General features: G+C 41.6%; 1 protein-coding gene across 5 annotated transcripts in view; it reads right to left on the bottom strand.

Annotated features, from left to right (window-relative positions):
* BTBD9 (BTB domain containing 9) overlaps window positions 1-25571 on the bottom strand; it is a 435326-nt gene that overhangs the window by 379334 nt on the left and 30421 nt on the right. For 4 of the 5 annotated variants that reach the window (XM_008262867.4, XM_070074117.1, XM_070074119.1 and 1 more), the window contains exons 2-4: window positions 6626-6837; window positions 2844-3207; window positions 1401-1665 (exon numbers count right to left, since the gene is read on the bottom strand). In XM_008262867.4, the coding sequence (XP_008261089.1) occupies window positions 1401-1665; window positions 2844-3207; window positions 6626-6810 (814 nt within the window). In that variant the 5' untranslated portion in view covers window positions 6811-6837. Of the gene's footprint in view, window positions 1-1400; window positions 1666-2843; window positions 3208-6625; window positions 6838-19855; window positions 19922-25571 lie in introns of all 5 variants that reach the window. The other variant, XM_017345091.3, reaches the window with a different exon arrangement.

Here is a 25571-nt window from a genome sequence, read left to right as displayed (position 1 = left end):
GGCTAGCTTGCAGCTCAGCAGGTTAAGCCACCATTTGCAGCACCAGCATCTCATACTGGTACCAGTTCAAGTCCCATTGCTCCACTTCCAAACCAGCTCCCTGCTATTACTCCTGGGAAAACAGCGGAAGATGACTCAAGTGCTTGGACCCCTGTGCCCACATGGGAGACCTGGAGGAACCTCCTGGCTTTGGCCTGTCCCAGCCCTAGCCCAACCCTGGCCGTTGCTGCCATTTAGAGAGTGAACCAGTGGATTGTAGGTCTCTCTCTCTTTTTCTCTCTGACTTTCAAATAAGTAAATGAATGAATCTTTAAAAAAAAAAAAAAAAGAAACACATTGGCACGCCATCTGCCCTATCTTAAATTTGCTTTTCATTGCATGTAAAGGAGATTCCAGTCTAGTTTCAAAGACTTCCAAGACTCAGACTGAACTAACATTCACAACACTGACCTTCCTTTCTTATTAGTCAACATAACCCTTCTTACTCTAATCAAGCTCTTCTGTTCACCATCCCAATAGCTTTAACCTCTATTAACCTCACCAGTCTTCGCATTTGAACTTCACCCAGTCCTTACGGCATTCACATAAAACTCCAGCTTCAAAACTCCCATGAAATCACCCTCAGTCACTCCTAGCCACTCCCTCTTCTGAAGTCCCACAGCTTGTCCCTCTTGAGCATTGTTACATTTAACTTTTCATGGGAATTTAAAGGATCAAAGGCAAAGATTCTGTTTTATGCTTCAGCAGCATAGTTTAATGGCTTATTATACAGACTCTAGAGTCAAATTACTTGCTTGACTCCCAGCACCCCACCTTTCTGTGTGACCACGGGCAAGTTACTTAATCTCTCTGTGCCTCAGATTTTTATGTGTAAAATGGAGTTGTGAGAATTAAATGATCATGTGGAACCTGCTTGATACATAGTAAAGCACTCTTTAATTGTTAATTGCTATTATTTTCATTAGTGAGAAAACTCAGCACATAAGTGTCAGAAATGCTACATAACTGCTAGTACCATATTTGTGGCACTTAAAATAATCAGACACACAGCGGGTGCTTGGTACTCCTCTGCTGGAGTGAGAGAAGAAAGGGTCTTTTCAGGAGAAACAGCTTTTCAGGAAAGTGTCTACTTCCGACATTTAGGAGGGCAGCTGGAGAAGCTGACCAGGAGTGACAACAAATACTTCGTTTGGGGTCTCTAAAGGCTAATCAACCTGAGGAGAATTAACTGGAAAATGACAGGGAAAGTCATTCCTGCAGAGCCATACACTCATAGATACATACATAACCCACAAATACCCACACTACAGTTTCACAGCTAGAATTCTGTACTCAAGAAAGTAGCTGGCATAAGATACAAAGAAAGCCTCTTGGTGAGTTTGTGGTAAACAGGTACTTACTGAGCATGCCTCTGTAATTGAGGTCCATATCCCGGCTCTCTGATCGGACTTTAATAGCATCCAGAATGGCGTCAGGAGACAACAGTCCTGAAGGCCTCACCACATTCAGGAGTTCAGTGAGGCTCATCAGAGGTAAACGCACAGCCTGCATGATTTCAGCATGATCCTCCTTTGAGTTGTGCTTACACCAGTTTAACAAGGCTAAAAAAATATCTTTTTCAGGAGCTGCAAATGAATCTCTCAATACGATGTTTAAAAGTGCTGTCTGAAAAGGATAAAAAGAAAACAATCTAGTTATTATGGAGCCCAACCACACACATGACCAATCAGGAAAACCTTACAGAACTGCAAGATCACTTCTGTTTAGACATTTAAGGAACCATCAATCCACACAGATTCTTCGGGAGAATACACATTTCTATTTCTGGTATTTACAATTCAAGGTCTTTTGTTGCACAGCATTACTGCATTACCCCATTTGTTCGTCTCAGATCTCCAGCACAACTGGTACAATCCTCAAAGATTCCTGTTTTTAAAAATTAAGTAGGACAGGGGTGGGTGTTGTGCAACAGATTAAGCAGCAGCTTGCAACCAATGCCAGCCCATACTGGAGTATCAAGTCCTCGCTATTCTGCTTCCTACCCAGCCTCCTGCTAATGCACCTGGCAAAGCAGCAGAAGATGCTCAAGTACTTGGGCTCCTGCCACCTGTGTATAAGACCAGGATGGAACTCCTGGCTCCAGGCTGGCACAGATATAGCTGTTGGAGCCATTTGGGGGTGTGAAGCAGCCAATGGAAGATCAACCACCCCACTCGCTGTTTCTACTGTCCTACCTTTCAAATGAAAATAAATAATTTTTTTAAAAAAAGAAGTAGGATAATAAAAATATGTTTCCATTCAAACAAAGACATGTAGTTTTTCACTAGTTTTTTTCTCATTAGAAATATCCATGTCCTAGGAGGAACACAGAGAAAAGGAAAGACAACCACAATCTAGAAAAAAATTTTAGAATAGCTTTACTCTAACTAGAGTGAAGAATTTTGAGCCAACAAAAGAAGGCAGTGGCTTAAATATGTCCAATGATGCACAAGATCTCCTTTATGAATTTTCCTCTTGCTATAAGGAATTATTAGTTGCACTCTTTGCTAGAGAAAAAAGAAAAAGAAGTATGCAAAATCACAAAGGACCCTATTTGTCTGTCATCATGTTGAAAACAACCACTTAGCAGCGCTCTTTTGGTACCAGAAGAACCTTAAGAGAAAACAAAACCAATCAGCATCTGTCTTATATGATCTAGAGTTCTAGCAGCCACAAATGACTAGACTAGACTATGTCTCCCATACAAATGATCTTTACTGTTGTATTCTTAGTCTATTCCATACTTCTGTACAGGTATAAATAAATCAGTGCATGCCTATAAACTGCTGTAGACAATGACACACCTTAGAAAGAGAGAGGAAGCCTTCACTTGAGAGCACCTCCTGGGCATTTCTGTCCATAAACATGCAGCACATACAAGTTAACTTGGGAAGTGAGTAGAGACTGGCAACATCAAAAGTCATACAGACATTCTGAATGTTAAGTATGGTACAGAGATACTCAGAGGTAGAATCCTCCAGCTCTGGAAATCCATATTTATGAGCCAGGCTCAGAAAGTCCAGCAGCACCTCCTCCTTCTCATCTGTCAGCGTCGCCCGCCCTGTGTAGATGTATTTGAGCAGCATTGTGAACGCTTCCGCAGTGGTGTCTTGGAGAGGGATTTCTGCTTCAGGCTGAGATTCTCTCATTCCACCATACAGCAATGCTCTGCACATGAAAGACGAGACACATGAGGCAGATCTCAAGTCAGATCTGCTATAAAATACACAAAATAATGGTTATCAACAGTATACAAACATAAATGTATTCACTGACACAAAGATCCAGGTGAAGAAAGGCAACTGTCATTTTATTCCCCAAGAAAAAAGAAGGACTTTAGAGCTCCTCTGAATTAATGTACTACTGATTGAACTACTGAGATACCCTAAGAGCTCAAGCTATGTAATAGACATTAAACAGAAAGATTTTAGAAAAAGCAATCTTTTGAGAGAAACAAAACAATTTATAAAAAGAAATTTTGTTGAAGGTCAATAAGGCAGTTTGAAAAGTCAAACTCACAGGAAAAGATGTAATGAGAAAAAACAAACAAACAAAAAATACCAGTCATATAGCATTCTCTACTGTTAGAATCACAGAAATTAAGAAAGCAGTTCCTGGCTGGCACCACGACTCACTAGGCTAATCCTCCGCCTAGCGGCGCCGGCACCCCAAGTTCTAGTCCCGGTCAGGGCGCCGGATTCTGTCCCGGTTGCCCCTCTTCCAGGCCAGCTCTCTGCTGTGGCCCGGGAGTGCAGTGGAGGATGGCCCAAGTCCTTGGGCCCTGCACCCCATGGGAGACCAGGAGAAGCACCTGGCTCCTGCCTTTGAATCAGCGTGGTGCACCGGCAGCAGTGCGCCGGCCGGGGAGGCCATTGGAGGGTGAACCAACGGCAAAGGAAGACCTTTCTCTCTGTCTCTCTCTCTCACTGTCCACTCTGCCTGTCAAAAAAAAAAAAAAAAAAAAAAAAAAAAAAGAAAGAAAGAAGGAAAGAAACAAACAAACCAGTTCCCATCCCCAGCTGCAATAGTAATGGGGAAACAGTTTCACGTAGGCACTGCTCAGAGAGAATATATAAATGGGCCTGCACTGGACATTTAGTAATATCTATTCAAGTCTATAGTGTACATACCCTTCAACTCAGCAATTTCTCTTTTAAGACTCAATTCTAGGGAAATAATACAGTAAAGATAAATGTAGGCTAAAACCCCGGATAAAATCTAAATGGCCATCAATAGGAATATGGTTGAAAAAACTGTGACATACACATTCTACACAGCCGTTATAAAGACGAAGGGAGATCTGTCTTGGATCTTTCCCAGCATAAGCAGGTGAGCAAGGAAGGTTCAGTGTTTACTGTAAAAGTTTCTTCCTGGGCAGTTAGCTTACTCTTCTCTGGCAGTCCAGAGGTTTGTGACACCAGCACTCAGGCCTCTCCTCAATGCTGACAGTTAACTCCCTTTGCACATGGAAAAATGTCACAATGAGAATCTGCCTAGGACAGCTTTGGTAAAGACTGAGCTTAGCCTAGTGAGCCATCACACATCACAAAGGTTCAATATTCACACACAGACACCATGGATAAAGTCAGTAAGTGAGGGAGATATGTTCCATTCACTCAATTGGTCTTCAAATTTCTAAACAAATATAGAGACCACCTTAAAGATAACCACATACAGTTTTATTTTTTTAAGAGGGCAAGGTATATGGTATTAACAAATATTAAATATAAGGCTGGAAAGTTCTGATTAATAAAGAATGGATGCTCTAAAAACCATTTTAGTAGTAAAGACTAGACCAAAATCAAGAAAAGGGAGGGGCCAGCACAAAGGATTAAGCCACTTCCTGCAAAGTGTGGCATCCCATGAGTACCAGTTTGAGTTCTGGTTTGAGTCCTGGTTTCCCACTTCCAATCTAGCTTCCTGCTAATTTGCCTGGGAAAGCAGCAAAAGATGGCCCAAAGGACTCGGGCCCCTGCCACCCACTTGGGAAACCCAGATAAAGCTCCCATCTCCTGGCTTCGGCCTGGCGCAGCTCAGTTGTTGCAGCTACATGGTGTGTGAACCAGTGGATGGAAAGTCTATCTCTCTCTCTCTCTCTCTCTCTCTCTCTCTCTCTTTTCTACCTTTCTCTCTCTCTCTCTCTCTGTAACTCTGGCTTTCACATAAATAACAATTTTTTTTAAAAAAGCAGTTTAAAACAGAGGTTGGTAATAAAACAGAGAATGTTGGCTAGAACTCTTTAGCAGACTCCTTTCTTCAAAGCACCTGCTTTCACCTATAGGTTTTTCATCTGTACAAAATGAGAAGCCCTGAAATGTCCCTAAGGGATTACAGGAGTTCTAGCTAATGAGAATATGTTTCTAAGACACATTTATGATGCTGGGTGCTGTTGTTTTTCTACCTTGGTTAATTCTTACTGTAAAATTCAGATTGAAGTTTTCGCAGAAGGTATCTGAGATTTTCTCTAAGCTACTGGCATCTCCATTTTTAGACAGCATTAAGTTTCCTGGGCAACTCTATAATTTTATGGACTATTTATCCTTGTTTAAAAAAAAGATCCATTATCAAGATAAATTATAACTCAGATAATAATTTAGTGATGATTCCTTTTTAAATACTTGGTAATATAATTAAAAGTTGAGCTTAATATTTATAACCTTGTAAATTAAAGATGTAACAATATCTGCATATAAGTGGAATTTTTATATCAAATACATACTGCATATAGTCTTAGTTCTAATATAACCATAAACTTAGTCTCAGCCAATATTGAAGTTTAATTTGCGCTTGTCAAACTGCACGTCTCCGAGAGATCTGTTGGATTATCTACAGGTCTTGTGCCTCAGTAGTCTGAAACCCAGTGGTGTACATGTTCATGTAGAGCAATCTGTCTACACAACAAGTCCATCTTCCAGTCAGTTTAAGCCCATCTTTCAGAATCAGTTTAAGCTCCAATAGCCACCAAATGGGAGGAAAAGGTGAGAGCCACAAAGGCTCAGCCTGAAAAATAGTCTTGAGACCTGGAAAATGGCTGATTGGGCACTGTCTGGCCTGAGACGTTTTCTTAACCCCTTCATTTTTTTTTTTAAGATTTATTTATTTATTTGAAAGGCAGAGAGAGAGAGAGAGAGACCTTCCATCCATGGGTTCGTTCCCCAAATGGCCACAACAAGTAGGGGTGGGCCAGGCTGAAGCCAGGAGCCAGGCACTTCTTCCAGCTCTCCTATGTGGGTGCAGCTGCCCAAGCACTTGGGCCATTTTCCTCTGCTAATCTCAGGTATTAACGGCAAGCTGGATCAGAAGCAGAACAGCCAGGATTCAAACCAGCACCCATATGGGATGCTGGCGCTGCAGGTGGAGACTTAACTTTCTATGCTACCAGTACCAACCCTAACCACTTAATTCTATGATGGCTCATAAAGGAGCCATTCTCAAAAATTTAACACATAGTCAGCAAAGATAAAGTTCTTAGAGATGTTAGACTGAAGAATTGCTAGAATTTGTCATTATGCTTAGTTATATCCTTTTCAAAGTAGAATATTTTCTACCAGTAACATGAATCTTCAAAGAAGTATTATACACTTACCGAAAATATTGGCACCTGGCTGCTAAAATCACCCTGTGGGCAGGAAAACGCTTTTTTTCCACAACAAATGTGACGTCGCCATATTCTTCCCCAATCAACAAGGCACCAATATGTTCAGACAAAATGTGCACATGATCAATTTCCCCGACTGCAGTGAAGGGGCGAAGAGGGTGGCTGTTACTCATCTTGTGGAATAGACGATAGTCGCTGATCTATTATATGAAGAAGGAATAAGTGTTAATGGGCGGGGAAAGCACATTTAGAAAACCTCATGCCAAAAACACAGCTAAGTAAGTGCTTTTAAAAAAAATCTCAAGAAGTTCATTATTAACTCATGAAGTATCATTATTAACCTGTTTATTCTGAGAAGCAATTCATCCTGCTTGCATTCCCTCCCTTATCAAACCAAGAAGAGAAAAATGCCAGAGTCTTCGAACACCAGTACCACCTGGAGTGATCACAATCTAGAAGGCTGAGCCCAGATACAGGTCACATACCCCTTACAGTACCTCAAGAAAAGGAAAATAAACCACCAGAATAACTCTCCTGTTAGCATACATTTATTTAGTATGGTTAGGAAAAATTATTCAGGTGTAGACCTAGGCCAAAATTACAAAAAGAAAAACAATTTATGTCATAAGGAATTTTAGTCTGAAACCACCTTAAATATTTTATAAACAATTACAATCTTTTGGAGTCACAAAACTAACCTAGCATTTGTTAATCAAAATTTACAGTAGCATCCTAACCCCTTCCCAAAACAAGAATAATTCTAACATTTTTCTCAAGACTGTATCTCCCATTCCAAACTTACAGTTCTGGTGATCGAGCTGCCAGTATTTACCAGAACATTTATCTCAGTTCCAGGCAATGCTGTGCTTTAACACGCAATGCCTCCCTACACAAGTAAGGTAAATGAATGAACATAGGTAAGCTCCAATAAAACTATTCAGAGAAGAGCCAGATTTGGCCTGCGGACCAGTCTGCCAACCCCTGAACATGTGACCAAGAACTAACTGTACTCTAGACAAAGAATGGTTCAGATGGTTTTTTGCTTGTTTTCACTAGGTTACCCAGTTGATGCTCAAAACAACATGGTCATTTCCTATGATGGCCTTGAAATTCTGAAAACTACTAGAACTTGACTTCAAAATCCAATTCCTTTCAACAGGAACACTCATATCACTATCCTCTATTTCAATGACAGTACAGGATTCTAACTAAAACAGGTTCATTCCCAGGGAGAAAAGATGAAATGCATTTTCTCTGCAAATATGTTCTCTAATAATCTGTTAATATTTTATCTAGGTCATGGCTAAGACTTTAATCGTTGACTAAATGACTCTTGACGAATAATGACTGAATTTTGGTTAATCAGCTTAGGAGGGAAATTTATAGTTCTTAAACTGACACATAAACAGTAATACTTCATATGTAAACATCTCAATAGATTCTCAAGATCTTTGCTTCTCAATATTTATAATTTCATTTTGCTGAATTTACATTTTAATTATGTTTCACTAAGAGGAAACATAAAGAGAATATTGCTGGGTACAGAAAATAGCCTCTTAATATAGAATAAACAGTTTTATTGGTATATAGAAATACTTTTAGACCAGTGGTTCTCAATGATATTGTCACACATTGGAATCATGAGGAGCTTTAAAAAGGGAGAAAAAAGAAATGACACTTCAGTTCCACTCATCAGAAATTTTTATTTAAATAGATCTGGAATGGGACACAGGCTCTGGAATCAACTCTCCAAAGTAATTCTAATGAGCAGCCTGGAAAAGAGCCACTGAATTAGACTTCTGTAAGTTTACATCCCATATTAGGTAGCTGAAAAGTATACAAATGAAATATCCCCCTGAAAAAACTCATTTAGTATATGATTCTATTTTGAAAATACAGGCAGATGGTGCTAACAAAGGTGCAAACAATGCTAACAAAGTTAGCCATGCCACAGCTTATTCACAGCTTTTCACCAATGGGCTAGCGACAGTTTGGGGCTAACCCATTTGACTAACAAATGGCACGTTTTAGAAACTACACATTGGAGACCAAGATGGCAGAATAGGGAGGGAGCTTACTGCTCTAATCTAGGGAAGATAGTTCAAAAAGAAAAAGTGGGGAGAGTTCAATTTCAGGGAAGAGTTAGGGAGAAAACAGCAAAGGAAACTCCACATAAATCAGAGGGACTGTGGATCTATGTGGAGGGTGTGGACATAAAATACTGGAAAAAAATAAGTAAAAGGATGTGCAACAAAGCGGATCAATGCTAAGGATAGATGAGTATTAGGAAAAATAATTAAGTCCTCAAATTAAAAGGCCAAAGGAGAAAAGAATCATAATTAGTTCAATAAAAGTCAAAATACCTTTCTAACATCTATTACTGGCCGGCGCCGCGGCTCACTAGGCTAATCCTCCACCTTGCGGCGCCGGCACAACAGGTTCTAGTCCTGGTCGGGGCGCCGGATTCTGTCCCGGTTGCCCCCCTTCCAGGCCAGCTCTCTGCTGTGGCCAGGGAGTGCAGTGGAGGATGGCCCAAGTGCTTGGGCCCTGCACCCCATGGGAGACCAGGATAAGTACCTGGCTCCTGCCATCGGATCAGCGCGGTGCGCCGGCCGCGGCGGCCATTGGAGGGAGAACTAACGGCAAAAGGAAGACCTTTCTCTCTCTCTCTCTCTCTCTCTCTCTCACTGTCCACTCTGCCTGTCAAAATACATAAATAAATATATATATATAAAAATCATTACCAAGTTTATTTTTTAAAAAGTTTTAACGGAATAGGATTAAAAGGATACTTCTTAACTTGATACAGACCAACAGATGAAAGCACGTAGATACCAATAAAATACTGTAAATGTTCAGAAATGAAACAGGCATGTTTGCTCTTAGCACTATTAACATGTTTATGAACAAAGACAATGTGGGGCAGGTGTTTTGTATGGTGGCTAAGACACCACTTGGGAGGGGCTGGTGCTGTGGCATAGCAGGTTAAGCCTCTGCCTGTGATGCAGGCATCCCATGTGGGTGCCAGTTCCTGTCCTAGCTGTTCCACTTGGGATCCAGCTCCCTGCCTGGGAAAGCAGTAGAAGATGGACCAAGTGCTTGGGCCCCTACACCCACATGGGAGACCCAGAAGAAGCTCCTGGCTCCTGGCTTTGGATTGGCCAGCTCTGACCATTAAGACCACTTAGGGAGTGAACCAGAAGATAAAAGATCTCTCTCTGCAGCCATTTGGGGAATGAACCAAAGGATGGAAGATGTGTGTGTGTGTGTGTGTGTGTGTGTGTGTGTGAATCTCTCTCTCTCTCTCTAACTCTGCCTTTCAAATAATTTTTAAAAATAAATAAATATTTAACAACAACAACGGACACCACTTGGGACACTTGCAGCCCATATCAGAGTGCCAGGGTTTGAGTTCTGGCTCTGATTCTGATTCTAGCCGCCGGCTAATAATGGCTCAAGTAGTTGGATCCCTGCCACCCACGTAGGAGAATCAGACAGTTACAGGCTTTGGCCCAGCCTAGCATTTGGGAAGTGAACCAGTAGATGGGAGATCTCTGCCTGTCTCTCTGCCTTTCAAAAAAAATGGAAATTTTAAAAAGAAAACAAAAAGTAAATGCATGAGGAAACAAATAGGCAAAATAATCACTATATATATAATGACTGCCCTTATGAAAAATCCATGAGAATAAATTGAAAAAAAGTTAGAGAAAATAAGGAGAGTCATTGAGCTAATTGTATAAAATAATTTTATGAAAATATATAGCATATTTCCATGTCAAAAACAGCCAGCTAGACCACATGAGGGAAAAGATTTATAATTTAGAACTACAAAACAGGACATGTAAAAGAAAAAATAAAACTCTATTAAAGGATTTAAGAAAAATAAATGAAGACATATATAAGTGGTATTCAAAAAGTTTAAGGAAATTCTACGTTCTGCATGGATTTTGAAAATTTTTTGAACCACAATAAATTTATCTTTTAATTCAGTTTTCCATGAACTTTTCTAAGTTTCCTTGTACACTCTTTGGAATCAGAAAGATGCAATATTGAAAAGATAGCAATCATCCCCAAATCACCATATAAAAATATATTTAATATTTATTGTACTTTATATTGTGAAAAAATTAGTAATAAAATCTTCAGAAAACAAAATCTAACAAAACATTCTTGAAAGGCATACACAGGTTAAACTGCTGGTTGTTAAAGACAGCATCCGGTATCAGAGCGCCAGTTTAAGTCCCAGGCTGCTTCACTTCCAATCCAGCTCCCTGCTAAAGCACCTGGGAAGGCAGCAAAGGCCCTCTGCCAACCATGTGGGAGACTGGATATATTTCTGGGTTCCTGGCTTTGACCCAGCCCAGACCTGGCTGTTGTACCCATTGGAGAGTGAACCAGTGGATAGATCTTTCTCTCTCCTTCTCTGTTACTCTACAATTCAGGTAAATAAACCTTTTTTTTTTTTTAAAGCAAACAACAAAAAATGTCAGAGAGACAGCTCACTAGAAAATAACTAGTTTAGAAACAAACTAAAGGATACATAGGAATTCATCATACAATGTAGATTTTCAATTCAATGGAAGAAAACATTTTTTTTTTTTTTCAATAAAATATATAGACCAACTAACTTGAAAATAGTAAACTGGACATTGACACAAGAATACAAAATTAGGGGCTGGCACTGAGGGGTAGCAGGTAAAGCTGCCGCCTGCAGTGCCAGCATCTCACATGGGTGCTAATTGGAGTCCCAGCTGTTCCACTTCTGTTCCACTTCTGCTATGGCCTGGGAAAGCAGCAGCAAATGGCCAAATCCTTGGGCCCCTGCAGCCACATGGGACACCCAGAAGAAGCTCCTGGGTTCGTTCAGATCGGCTCAGCTCTGGCCGTTGTGGCCATCTGGGGAGTGAACCAGTGGACAGAAGGTCTGCCTGTCTCTCTCTCTCTATGCCTCTGCCTCTCTGTAACGCTGCCTTTCAAATAAATAAATAAATCTTTTAAAAAATAGAAAATTAAATACATCTGGATGTCAGCTTCAGCAACTATTGTAATAGCAAAAATGTAGGGGAAAAAATCTAAATGCCCATTTAATGGTTACTGGTCAAACAATCAATGGTACATCTATACAACAACAACAACAACAATAGATACTTCAAACAATACTAAGGTTAAAAGAGATTAAAAAATATTAAAGTTAGATACCAATGACATTGAATAAATATTAAATATATGAATTTACATGCAAAAGGCAAGCTAGACTAATAAAATATTTTATTTAAATAACAGAATAATCACTGATAAAGTAGGAATTTATACCAAATAATTAACCAGAGTTAATCCAATGGACTAGGGGCTGTGGGAAAACTTTACATAGCACATTACATATTTCCATAATGTTTAAACATTTTATAATAATGCTTTATTTGTAGTTAAGTATAAACAAATATTTCAGTGTGTCTGGCTTCTAAAGTTACAAAATAAATTGGTTTATGTATGAGAGAACAAGTGTTTTAATTTGCCATAACCAGCAGTACCTGATTTAGTGATGAAGGCAGAAATGGCAGAGGGACTATATATTATCACAAAAGGTAAAAATTCATAAACTTCTAAGGCAAGGACAAAAAGTTCATTATGCTGAAAGAGGCAATTTAAAAAGTTCATTACAGGGCCAGTGCTGTGGTATAATGAGTTAAGCTGCTGCCTAGGATGCTGGCAACCCATATGGCCACTAGTTCGATTCCCAGCTGCTCCACTTCCAATCCAGCTCCCTGGTAATGCACCTGGGAAAGCAATCCAGGATGGCCCAAGTACTTCAATGAAGCTCCTGGCTTCGGTCTGGCTCAGCCCTGGGCATTGTAGCCATTTGGGAAGTGAAACAGCAGGGAAAAGACCTCTCTCTATCCCCTACCTGCTCTGTAACTCTACCTTTAAAATAAAATAAACAATAAATCTTAAAGAAAAAAAGTTCATTACACTAAGATAGGTATATCAGATACCTGGTAACACAGATCATTAGGACTCTCACCTGAGGCACCCAACTAAAGCCCTTCACCTAAGAGATTTTCTAGACTCAAAGGCAGATTTTCTAGGAAGTATTCTTTTTTTTTTTTTAAAAGACTTATTTATTTGAAAGTCAGAGTTACACAGAGAGAGCAGAGGAATAGAGAGAGAGAGAGAGAGAAGAGAGAGAGAGAGAAGAGAGAGAGAGAGAGAGGTCTTCTATCTGATGGTTCATGTGGGGAGCAACCCGGACTAGACTGTTACTCGAATTGAGACTTATTCTATGCATCTGCTCTCCCACAATATGGCGCTGGGAGAGGAGAAAACAGCTTTTGCACAGCTGCCTCCAGTTCAACCAATAAACTGTAGGACTTGCTCCTGATTGGAGGAGAGCAGCGTACTCGGCGTGTGGGCAGCCGAGTTAGGATTGGCGGAGGAGGACTATAAAGGAGGAGAGAGACGGCATGCACCAGGAACATCTAAGGGGAACATCTATCTGAAGGAACACCTGTGCAGCCCCCGAGAGAGCTGGCCGGTGGTGTGCCGCTCCCCCGCGGAAGTGGGGAATGTGGCAGGGGGAACCACCCTTCCACGGAGGTGGAAGGGTCGGTAGCCAACCCGGGAAGAACCAGCAGCAAACCCGGGGAGGGCCGAGCAGACAAAAATGGGGAGCGACATAATGGTGCCGTGACTCGGATAGGAAACCTAGGAGGGAAGAACTGGGAAAATATCGGAGAGAGAGACTAGCAAACAGCCTAGGGAAAAGCCGGACGAAAAAGGTGCCGGAAGAAGCTATTGAAAGCCTAGGCATAGACTCAGATACGGACTACGGACTACGGGGGGAAGCTGGGAGAAATCTCTAAGGTCGAAAGCGAAAGTGAAAGCTAGAACAAACAGACTCAGATACGGACTGTGGGGAGAGGCCAGGAGAAATGAGGGAGGAATATTGTTGGAGGAAAGCTTGGGGAAACATACCGGGTAGAGAAAAATGTTAGGGAAATTGAAGCCGCGGCGGGCAGGCCGAGGCGGAAACGAAAGCCACTTTGGGATTCTCAAGTTAGCCCGGGAATAGGGGGCGAAAAGTTAAAACCAGAACCCAATTGGCTGCAACAGCCAGAGATGTGCCAATACGAAACCAGGAGCCAAGAGCCTCTTCTGGGTCTTCCACGCGGGTGCAGGGGCCCAAGGACTTGGGCCATCCTACACTGCCTTCCCAGGCCATAGCAGAGAGCTGGATCAGAGTAGAACAGCCAGGTCTCGAACCGGCACCCATATGGGATGCCAGCTCTGCAGGCCAGGGCGTTAACCCACTGCACCACAGTGCCGGCCTGGAAGCAAAGTATTCTGAGATTTGCTGCTGATAATTGTCCTGCAGTCTAAACTTGCTCATCTTCACAGAGTGGGTCAAGAGTTATCTGTTCACTCAAGCTGCTCCTTCAAAGTTGGGGGAAGAAAAATAGGAAGGCAGGGGGAATAAGGACTTACTCTAAAAGACAACAAGAATATCTCAACCAAGAAATGGTACCTTTCATGGCACCATACACAATTATTAGGTGAGGACTGGTCAACCTCACTGTTATAGCTTTGCTAGTCCTATCCCATGATTTAGTTCCCGCATGTTGGAATCTCTTCTGTGCAGCGACACTAGGCTTCACCGTGGCAGGGACTCTCCACAGCAGGTTTGAACCTATCACTGCCTTAGAGGAGACTTCTTGCAGTGATTCCACTCCTGCAACTAAGCTCTGTCTAGGCCCCAGGTTGTCTGAAGCATGCTTTGAAATCTACATTGAAGCCTCCATGTGTGCATGTTTCTGCTGGTCTCTGCCCACATGCCTACCCTGTGAGGCTACATATTATGTCTATAGCTTTCCCAGACTTGTCTGGCACACCACTTGTGAAGTGAAACCCCTATACAGTACCTCTGATGCAGACACTAGACACTGTCAGGTCACAGCCTTCCCCAGACTCTCAGATCCCCTACCCATGCCCCCACCCACAACCCTGAGCTTGAAGTTTCCCTGCTCTGCCTTTAGGACTGCAAGTCAACCTCTTACTAAAATTATCTTACTGAGAGGGAGTGATACAGCCCAATCAACAGGTTCCCCGATCACAGACTCATGAGGACATTTATCTCGTTTATAGATAACATTTTGACGTTTGGTTTTATCTTGAGTTCCAGGAATCCTAGGCCCTGAACAAGTATCCACCACCTGACTGACCGAAGCACACTTTGCCATCCTCTGAATTTCCAAAAGAACATGAAACTGCTGACGGATCAAGGGAGGGTCGTGAACAATGGGAACCATCCAGGACCTGGACGTGAGGTAAACCTGCACCTCTCAATCTCAACTTCAACTTACAAGGGCCTTTATCCCAGACTCCTTGAGGAGCTTGAGAATTCAACAACAGCTTCCCAGCTTATTGGCTCTGTACTAAATACGTACTTTGCAATAAATATCTGTTTTCTCCCACCACCCCAATGTCAGTGAGTGACTTGCTGTGCACTGGGTGAGTAGACTTAGGCTTTGAGGGTTCTGCAATACCTGCAGCTTTTCTCAGCAGTGTCTCTCTCACATTGCTGGCACCTCAGTGTTTCTAGGGTTTCCACTGTGGATTCACTCCCATAGTCCCACTAGGCATGGCCCCATCAGGATCTCCATGAAGGGACCTGAACTCTGCATCACAACTCATCCTGGCTTCCCAGGCTTTCCTTTGAAATCTAGGTGGAAGCTTCCATCACCACATTAACTCTTGTGTTATTAAGTCCTGTAAAACTGATGTGTGCAGGGAGGTATCCAGGAGAAGTTAAGGACTGCACTGCCCAAACACCACCCAATTCCATGCTGATCCAACATGGCACACCCACTCCTCATCATACACCTGAACCTCACTTTCCATCGTGCACCAAATGCCAAGATGTTGCCTAGATTCCAGACACCATGATCACCAAGTATGCTGCAGCTCCACACTGAATTCCACTTCCTTTGACTATTCAGTTAGGCCCTGCCCCCACCACCACCTCTACCTTATGAAAGCACTATCCAAAATCTTGAAAACTGCAATACTCATTTTCTACTGAGGTTGCCCAGTCTGAATATGTACTTTCTCTTTGTCTTAAAATAAATCTTACATTCCTGCTCCCCTTTATCTACATCTCCTCCTTGAAGTCTTTTTTTAAGATTATTTGAGAGGCAGAGTTACAGAGATGGAGAGAAACTGAGAGAGATCTTCCATCTGCTGGTTCATTCCCCAAATGGCCACAATAGCCAGAGCGGGGCCAATGTGAAGTCAGGAGCCAGGAGCTTCTTCCAGGTCTCCTTAGTGGGTTCAGGGGCCCAAGTACTTGAGCTATCTTCCACTGCTTTCCCAGGCCATTAGTAGGGAGCTGGATCAGAAGTGGAGCAGCCAGGACTCAAACAGATGCCCATATGGGATGCTGGTACTGCAGGCAGAGGCCTAACCTACCACGCCACAGCGCAGGCCCCATCCTTGAAGTCTTTCATCCATGAGGACAAGAGCCTGACACAGATCTAGTAGAGGGGAAGGGTCTGTCACCAGGCCTGCTGCCAGCGGAAGCTCCAACTAGATCTGCTTGATTCTTGGCAGTAGCAACTTCAGAGTATTTGCCGGCAAGCCAGAATCCAAAGCTGGCCCTGAGCAGACAGAGCTACCTAGGACTCTTTCCTTAAGGATTCTACTCCAGAAGACTTTCAAAATAAATTTGCACTTCTAGGTCTCTGATTGGAAATGCTATATTGCAAGCTGCCTCAAAGACAGGGTCTTTCTTCCATGTCTGCCCACTAATGCAGGGCTCCCTTTCACAGGAACTAATCTCTTTAGCAAGTGGTTTCTCCACTTTGCCTTCCTGTCCCAAACAATCTTTTGCTTCTTTTCTTTTATGCTTGACTGTGAATTTTCCAAATCTTTCCGCTCTGTTTTACTCCTGGTTCTCAATGTGAAACTTACTAACAGTGGCCAATAACACCCATGCTACAGTTTTAATACTTTACAGCACTGCAATCTTAACAAACTAGTCCACCACCTTCAAGCTCAGCCTTCCACAAAGTCTCTGGAGGAGCACATAACACAGCCATATTCCTTGCCACAGTGTAGCAAGGGCAGCCTTTAGTCCAGTTTCTAGAGGATCCACATTTGCTTCTGAAACCTCACCAGAATGGCCTGCAGTGTCCAAACCTCTACCAGCATTCTGGTCTTCTAAGCCCTCATCAGAATCACCCATAGCACTCAGAGCATTCTCAGCCTTTTGTTGCTCCTCTTCCAACCTTTTCCAATAAGCCAAGGGCTCCTCCACAGGGTTCATACTAACAACCCCAATTCTGTTACCAATTCTCTGTATTTGTCAGCTTTTCACTACGTTAACTGAAACACCTGAGAAGAGCTATTTACAAGGGAAAGTGGCTTATTTCAAAGAACAGTTTTGGAGGTTCACAGTCCAAGACTGAGTGACCCAATAGTACGGATTCTAGTAAGGGTGTCAGAACTCAAGTAGAGGGAAAACACTTAGCCTGGAAAAGAGAGAGAGAAAGAGAGAGAGAGGGAGAGAGAGAGAGAAACACAAGCCCAGCTTGGCTTTATAACCAACCCTCTTGCAAAAACTACCTTCTGAGGCATCCCCCTCCCACTGATCTAAGACTTCCCACTAAGGACCACTTCCCAGAAATTATTAATTGGATCAAGCCTCCACACTTAATCCATCAACACAAGACTTTGGGGTTTAGACATCTGCATGACCTGGGGAGCCAATTCCTGTTCAAACCAGAGCAGCTAACTTTTGTGGATTCAAATGCATCAAAAATCAAAAAAATAACGAAAGCAGCAGTACTAGCCTGAGAGTTATTGCCTGTTTATTATGCAGTAAGAAACTCATACCCATTTGTTCCATCCAAAATAATAAACAATGTCCATCAATAACGTAACAGCACCATATGTACTTCATAATGCTGTAATGTTATAATTGCCTCTCAAGGAGGAATAAACCAAGCTCCCATAAATATAAATTTCTTCACTTACAGTGCATTTCCAAGAGAACAGTATACAAACTTTACCTTAGCAAGGGCTAACTACATTATTTTAGAACTAAACTTTATTCTCCAGGGTTTAATCAGGAAACAGTCAAAGAGCAAAGTTCCACAAGGTGGGGTGCCAATGAGTCCTTGAATAGTCTGAGTCTCCCCTGGGAAGCCCTCTCCACCCCACATATTTCCAAACCGAAAGTCCTTTATGGGAAAAAAGACCTTCTGCTCTTTAATTGCAAAACATAAATGATCTTTCTCTTGAGGAAAGAGATGGCATTTACAAGCATATGGTTTAGTAATTTCTTTCTGCTCTTGGTACCCAGGTGGTGTGTAATTTGAAGTAGTATTCCTTCAACTTTAAATTAATATCACTTGGGGAGATAAATGATATCCTTTCTGCATCTTAAACACTCAAAAAAAATCGCATTCTACTTTCTAATAAGAAGGATACTCCACTTCTTTTGAGACATACTCTACCCCTGTCAAAATTCTGAATAAACAGGCAATGAATGACCATAGTGTAGATGTAACCTTGATCCTGACACTATACAAATCCAATTATAAGCCCTGGAGAAGAGTAATACCACCCTGGCAACAAAATGCTATAGCAAGAAATATATAGAGCTCCCATGACAGGATTCTTGATCTGTCTTTTCCTTTGGGAATGACTGAATAACATGTTCAGTCCAGTTCCAGACTCTTATCAGTCTATAATTTTATATGTTTGTAAATAATGCTTACAAACATGATCAGCTATGAATACTCAAGAACTGTATCATGACAAAAACAGTTGACAAGACTATTTTACCAAGAGTGCACATAACTCCATTTACCAATTACTACATCAATTCTCCACTTCTTTGCCAATGGACAGTTTCTAAATCTACATATAATTTGTTTGATAAAAGAACTACTAAGCTCTATTACACAAGCCAAATAGCACAGGACACTAACCCAAAGATTAGCAAAAGTATCTCTGAAAGAACTCATTTTCTACTGAGGGAGGTAGGACTAGATGACAAATAATGTCAATTTTAGAACTAATAGGCCATGAATTTATGATTTTCAGAAAGCCAAGTACTTCTATAAGCACCATACCAAAATAACTACAAAAATGCTAAATAGAACATTAAATGAACAGGCACTCAGAAAATTATTAGTCATACTCTTGTATCAAGGTAAGAGTTAATTGACATAGTATTCAAATCATTGGCTACTTGCTTTCCAAAACAAGGTGTTCGCATCCCAGGGACAATGTAAAATAAACCACAAAGATTTGAGAAGAAAACATGACCTCTTCTATTGATTTATTCCTAGCCTAGAAAAATGAGAAAAAACTTAAGCTTTATTAATGTTTACTATGTAGATGGACATTACCTCCTCATGATCTGCATGTCAAAAAGTCACTTGTAAGAGAAATAGGTGTCTTAAGAGAAAAGTAAGGATGCCACAAAAAAGCATGGCTAAAGGCAGTGCACTGACTCGTTTACAGGAAGTGTTACGTGTACCTGCTTCCTAAGTTTTCCAAATGCTATCTAGTTATAATTAACTTATCACTCACAAAATGACAACTGGATTAAAAAGGCTCCTGTAAGGAAACCACTGATTGAAGACAATGTAACACGGCTAGCACAAGCAAATAACAAGAAAATGACCAATATGACAATTTTATTCTTAGAAATCAGATTTTTTTTTTATTTTGACAGGCAGAGTTAGACAGTGAGAGAGAGAGAGAAAAAAAAGGGCTTCCTTCCGTTGGTTCACCCCCCACATGGCCGCTACAACTGCTGTGCTGCGCCGATCTGAAGCCAGGAGCCAGGCGCCTCCTCCCGGTCTCCTCCTTCCCGGGCTACAGCAGAGAGCTGGACTGGAAGAGAGGCAACCGGGACAGAATCCAGCACCCCGACCAGCACTAGAACCCAGGGTGCCAGTGCCGCAGGCGGAGGATTAGCCTATTGAGCTGCGGCGCCGGCCAGAAATCAGATTTTAAGAAACTGATCCCAAAATTTGAAATAAGACCATTTGAAACATACATTATAACAATGTGCTTCCAAACAAAAGGCACTAAAATGTTTGTTGAGTAAGCAAATGTCTGTTGGATATTTTAAACCATAAACAACTTTAAAAGAAAATGAAAGGGCCAGCGTGTGACGCAGCGAGCTAAACTGCTGCATGTGATGCTTACCCCATATCAACTCCGGGTTCAAGTCCTCACTGTTCCCCTTCCGATCCATCCTCCATGCTAAAGCACCTGAGAAAGCAAAAGATGGTCCAAGTACTCGGGCCCCTGCCACCACGTGAGAGATCCAGATGGAGTTACAGGCCTTTGGCCTTGCCCAGCCCTGGCTGGCTGTTGCAGTCATTCGAGAAGTGAACCAGTAGATGGAACATAGATTCATATTCATTCTCATATTCTCATTCTCTCTCTCTCTCTCTCTCTCCTCTCAATTCCTCTCCTCTCCTCTACTCCCCTCCTCTCCCCCTCCCCCCCTCCATCTTTCAAATAAATACAATAAAATAAATCTTTTGAAAAAGAATTATAATCTAGTAGCAAATTAACTATCTTAAAGTAAGAACACTGTATTAGCTTTTTGTCACAGACAGTCCAATATTATAAAGGAGAAGGTTTATTTTGACTCATGGGTTTTGGTTTATTTTTTCAAATTCTAGTTGAGAACAGAAAGAGAGAGGACAGATAGGCCAATAGACTGAACTTTCATCTGCAGGTTCACTCCCCAGATGCCTGTGTCAGCCAGGGCTGGGCTGAAGCTGGGAGCCAGAAACTTAATTAAGGTCTCCCACCTGGGTGACAGGCACCCAAGTACTTGAGCACCTGCTGCTGCCTTCCAGGGTAAGCATTAGCAATAAGCTGGAATTGGTAGTACAGCCAGAACTCAAACCCAGGCACTCAGAAATAGGATGCAGGCATACAAAATAGCATCTTAATCGCTATGCCAAATGCCTGCCCTCGCTCAGCTCACAATCCAAGATGCAGCAGACCCCACTGTTAAGCCTCTGATGTTAGTGCTCCTGCTTAGCAGAGTCCTGTGGTGACACAGGGCATTCCATGGAGAAGGACAGGAAATGCACATGTCTGTCTCTTTCTTTGTAAAGCTGCCAGGACTCAATCCAATATAATCACTTCCCAAATGCCCTGCCTCCAAATCCCTTAACTAGATTAAGTTTCCATACTCTTGGTACAAAGGTCATGAAAATTTGGGAACCAGATTGCATGAGTTCAGGTACTAAACCATATTCAAACCATAGAAGGCAAGGAAAATATTTCTCACCTACTAATAACGGTTACTATTTATTGAGGACTTACTACAAGCTAGCATAGTCCTAACCACTTTATACACATCATCTTATTTAATACACAGAACTGAATTATAAACTTTTTAAATTCCCATTTTACGGGTAGAAAATTGAAACACAGACAAGATCAGCTAACTTGCCCAAGGTCACAGCCAATAAACAGCAGATTCAAACCAGGTTCTGTCAAAGTCCTAAACTTATAAGAGATATGGCTATAGAGGCATGGAAGAAAACAGCCATGATTCATGACTGCCTGACCTGCCAACTAGCTCCTGATTTCTCAAACTTCAACATTCTCATTCAAACCAGGTAAACAGGCTTCAGGTGGTCAGAATGAAGCACCATTTTTCAAATCAGCCAAGTAGTCATCTGCTATACTAAAATGGGGAGAATAATTCATATTCAAACTGCAATTTAAAGTTCAACCAGGGTCAGCGCTGTGGCGCAGCAGGTTAACGCCCTGGCCTGAAGCCCCAGCATCCCATATGGGCACTGGTTTGAGTCCCAGCTGCTCCACTTTTGATCCAGCTCTCTGCTACAGCCTGGAAAAGCAGTAGAAGATGGCCCAAGAAGATGGCGCCTGCACCCATGTGGGAGACCCAGAAGATGCTCCTGGCTCCTGACTTCGGATCGGCGCAGCTCCGGCTGTTACAGCCAATTGGGGAGTGAACCAGTGGATGGAAAACCTTTCTCTCTTTCAAATAAATAAATAAATCTTTAAAAAAAAGTAAAAATAAAGTTCAACCATGCTAAATGAAGTAACTCAAAGTCTGGTTGGAGGGTGAACCAACGGCAAAAAAGAAAGACCTTTCTCTCTGTCTCTCTCTCTCACTGTCCACTCTGCCTGTCAAAAAAAAAAAAAAAAATTACAGAACCAGAATAGTGGTTTTTTTTTTTTAAATATATATTTATGTATTTGAAAGGGAGAGGTTGAGGAGAGAGAGAGGAGGGGGTTGGAGAGAGAAAAGGGGAAAAAGAGATCTTCCATCTGCTGGTTCATTCCCCAAATGGCCACAACAGCAAGAGCTGGGCCAGGCCAAAGCCAGGAGCCAGGAGCCTCCTCTGGGTCTCCTACATGGGTACAGGGGCCCAAGTCCTAGGTGATCTTCCATTGCTTTCTCAGGCACACTAGCAGGAAGCTGTATTGGGAGTGGAGCAGCCAGGACTCAAACCAGTGCCCATATGGAATGCTAGCACTGCAGATGGAGGCCTAGCCTTCTACACCACAGTGTGTCCCCAGAACACTGTTATTACAAATATTTATCAATATACACTACAAGGTTAACTAGTCAACCTATACCAAATTTAAATGATAAGGCTAAACCATACTTTATAATGAAAAAGAAAAGAGTAACACCTTAAATGCCCAACTCAATTTATATTGATAATATGTTTTTTTTCTAAAACATTAAATAACTATAATGTACTCATATTCGTGTGTGGGATAGAAGATTTGCAATGGTGCTACATATTGCACAGTAGCCAGATTTCTTAAGAGTACTAAATCAGAATCCCTTATAAACTAATATTATGCTAATGTGGGCTTATGAATGCTACATTTTGCAAACTTTTTAAGCTTTATTTATTTGAATGTCAAAGTTACAGAGATAGATCTTCCATCAAGTGGTTCACACTCCAAATGGCCTCAACCACCAGGGCTGGGCCAGGCCAATTCCAAGAGCCAGAAGTTTCTTCCAAGTCTCCCACATGCGTGCAGGAGCCCAAGCACTTGGGCCATCTCCACTGCTTTCCCAGGCCCATAGAGGGGAGCTGGATGGGAAGTGGAGCAGATGGGATTGGAACCAGTGCCCATCTGGGATGCCAGAATTGCAGGTGGTGACTTAACCTGCTGTGCCACAGCACCAGCCCCCACTGTAAACTCTTAATGCTTCAGTAAGTTGCCAAAGTATGTAAATAAATGAATGACCATGAAATTGTCTGGTACTTGCCAATATTTTGTATTCAGAATCCACCAGTGGCCTTGTGCCATCTTTTGAGAAATGTTCTCCAAAACTAGTGCATGCTCCAAGCTTACTTTGGCAATGATAACAAATTCTATGGTGACTGGGAGAAGCTACTCCTTTTATTATTCATTCACAAAATATTAGACTCCTAAGGCAAAAAAAAAAAAAAAAGGACCAATTTATAATCTGTACTATCATTTTAATTTTCTATTCAATTCAAACCTTCTCTCTGGGTGCAATTTCAATTAAAACAACCTGAAATAAAGATATGGAAGGAAGAAGGGGGGAAGGAAGTATCATTATATTCTGAGAATTATATCTATGAACTACATTGAATCTGTTCTCTTTGTATTAATTCACATTAGTATGAGAATTTATGAGAATTGTGTTGTAGTAATTATGCATTTGCTGTGATTCTGAGAATATAATGTATTAATTCCTTTAAAATTTTTTTCCTAAATACGTGTAGAATATTCAAATCAGACAAACTTGAATGAAATAAATATCACGTGACTCAAATGAAAATCATTACATAATATTTAAAATGCCCCCAAATCCTGGAGCTTCTTTCCTCTTTCTTCCCTACAGTCTCTTTTTTTAACTTATGCATCAGAAATAGATCAGGCACAAAAACTTTCCAAGTTGTCAAGTTCCCCCAAGACTTATCTCATCCATCCACCAATACTGGCCTACCAGGGGTGGGGAACCTTTCTTCTGCCAAGGGCAATTTGGGTATTTATAACATCATTCACAGGCCATACACAATTAGCAACTTTTAAAAATTAGCCTACTATAAATTTACTGCCTGTGGTTGCCTTGGCATCCCAGATCAAATGACTTCCCAGGCTTTATACAATCCAAGGGCCAGACTTTCCGCACCCCTGATAGTGTCTCAGTTCTCATCTGCTCCATGACATGACTGCCTATGAGGTAATGCTCCCTAAGATGGGATGAGTTTGGGAAATGACCAGTCACACACTGCAACTCCAAAAAGTAGAAACTGCTTAAACAGCTCAGAGATTACATAACTATGCTCTTTCGGACTCGCAGCCTTATTGGTCTCCAGTCCATTGAAAACTTCATCACTACACACTGAGGGCACCAAGATATATGAACCTAAAGCCAAAAAAACAATGAAAAAATCACTGAGTGCAGAGGTTATGAGTTGTAATAATATTTGAAAACACAGGAGAAGTCATTTCTGTTTAATTTCTTCAGTGACAATTTACAGGTCTATAATATTCTTGCTCAGATTTAAATTATATGATATTTTCCTAATTAATAAAGGTTATTATAGCATGAACTCCCATTAAAGCAGTAGAATCATCAATTATAGCAATTTAATTTCTTTGTAGCAAAGCTACTGTGAACATTTGCATTACTGTGTGTAAAGGAAATTGGCTTTTCATTTGTAGACTGTTATAAAAATGTTCTATGGTGCATACTTTTTAAAAAATGTTTATTTGAGGAACAGACTTGCACAAAGTATCCATCCACTGGCTCCAGCCCCAAATGGTAGCAAAGGTATCACACTTCAGATTTCCCAGGTGGCAGCAGAAGTCAATCACTTGAGCCATCATCGCTGCCTCAACCCAGGCATTGCCACTCCAGCACCTCAACACAGGCATCCTATTTAGCATCTTAACTGCTAGCCAAATGCCAACCCACTTTTACTGTGCATACCTGGATTGCAGTTTGTTAAACCCTAGTATCCTGGCTATTTTCTGTGAAACTATGAGAAAACTTAAGAAATTAGTCCAGGGACCCATAAGGGCACTTTTTTGAGTCCCGACTGCTCTACTTCTGATCTGCTCCTTGCTGATGTGCCTGGGAAAACACTGGAGGATGGCCCAAGTGCTTGGGCCCCTGTACCCACCTGGGAGACCTGGAAGCAGCTTCTGCCTCCCAGCCTCAGATTGGCAGAGCTCTGGCCATTTGGGGAGTGAACCAGCAGATAGAAGATTCTGCCTCTCCTCTCCTTGTAACTCTGCCTTTCAAATAAATAAATAAATATTAAAAAAGAAGAAATCAGTCCAACCTAAAATCTTGATTTGTAAGTTTATTTGTGTCACCCTAGAATATAATCCAAAGAAAATGTTCACGAATTATACTACTTTTTGGTTTTTTTTCCAACCCATATAATCTCTGTCCCTTAAGATTTTTTTTTAAGATTTACTTATTTATTTATTTATTTGAGAGGTAGAGTTACAGAGAGAGGGATAGACAGAAAGAAAGGTCTTCCATCCATTGGTTAATTCCCAGATGGCTGCAATGGCCAGAACTGAGCCAATCCAAAGCCAGGAGCCAGGAGCCTCTTCTGGGTCACCCACACAGGTGCAGGGGCCCAAGGACTTGGGCCATCATCTACTGCTTTCCCGGCCATAGCAGGAAGCTGGATCAGAAGAAGTGCAGTCGGGACTTGAACCAGTGCCCATATGGGATGCTGCCACCACAGGTGGAGGCTTAGCTCACTACACCACAACACCAGCCCTTCCCCTTCAGTTCTATAAGCACTCTATCTTCTAACCCCAACAAATACTCTACTGTGATTAAAAAAACCTCAGACATAACTAATTCCAGGCAGTTCAGTAATTAGTGCTCAAAATTAAAACCACTGGTTAA

The sequence above is a fragment of the Oryctolagus cuniculus genome, chromosome 5 (genome assembly GCF_964237555.1).
Source record: "Oryctolagus cuniculus chromosome 5, mOryCun1.1, whole genome shotgun sequence".
In the NCBI taxonomy this organism is placed as follows: domain Eukaryota; kingdom Metazoa; phylum Chordata; class Mammalia; order Lagomorpha; family Leporidae; genus Oryctolagus; species Oryctolagus cuniculus.
The sequence above is the reverse complement of the archived record's forward strand: the minus strand, read 5'-3'. Positions and strand labels throughout refer to the sequence as shown.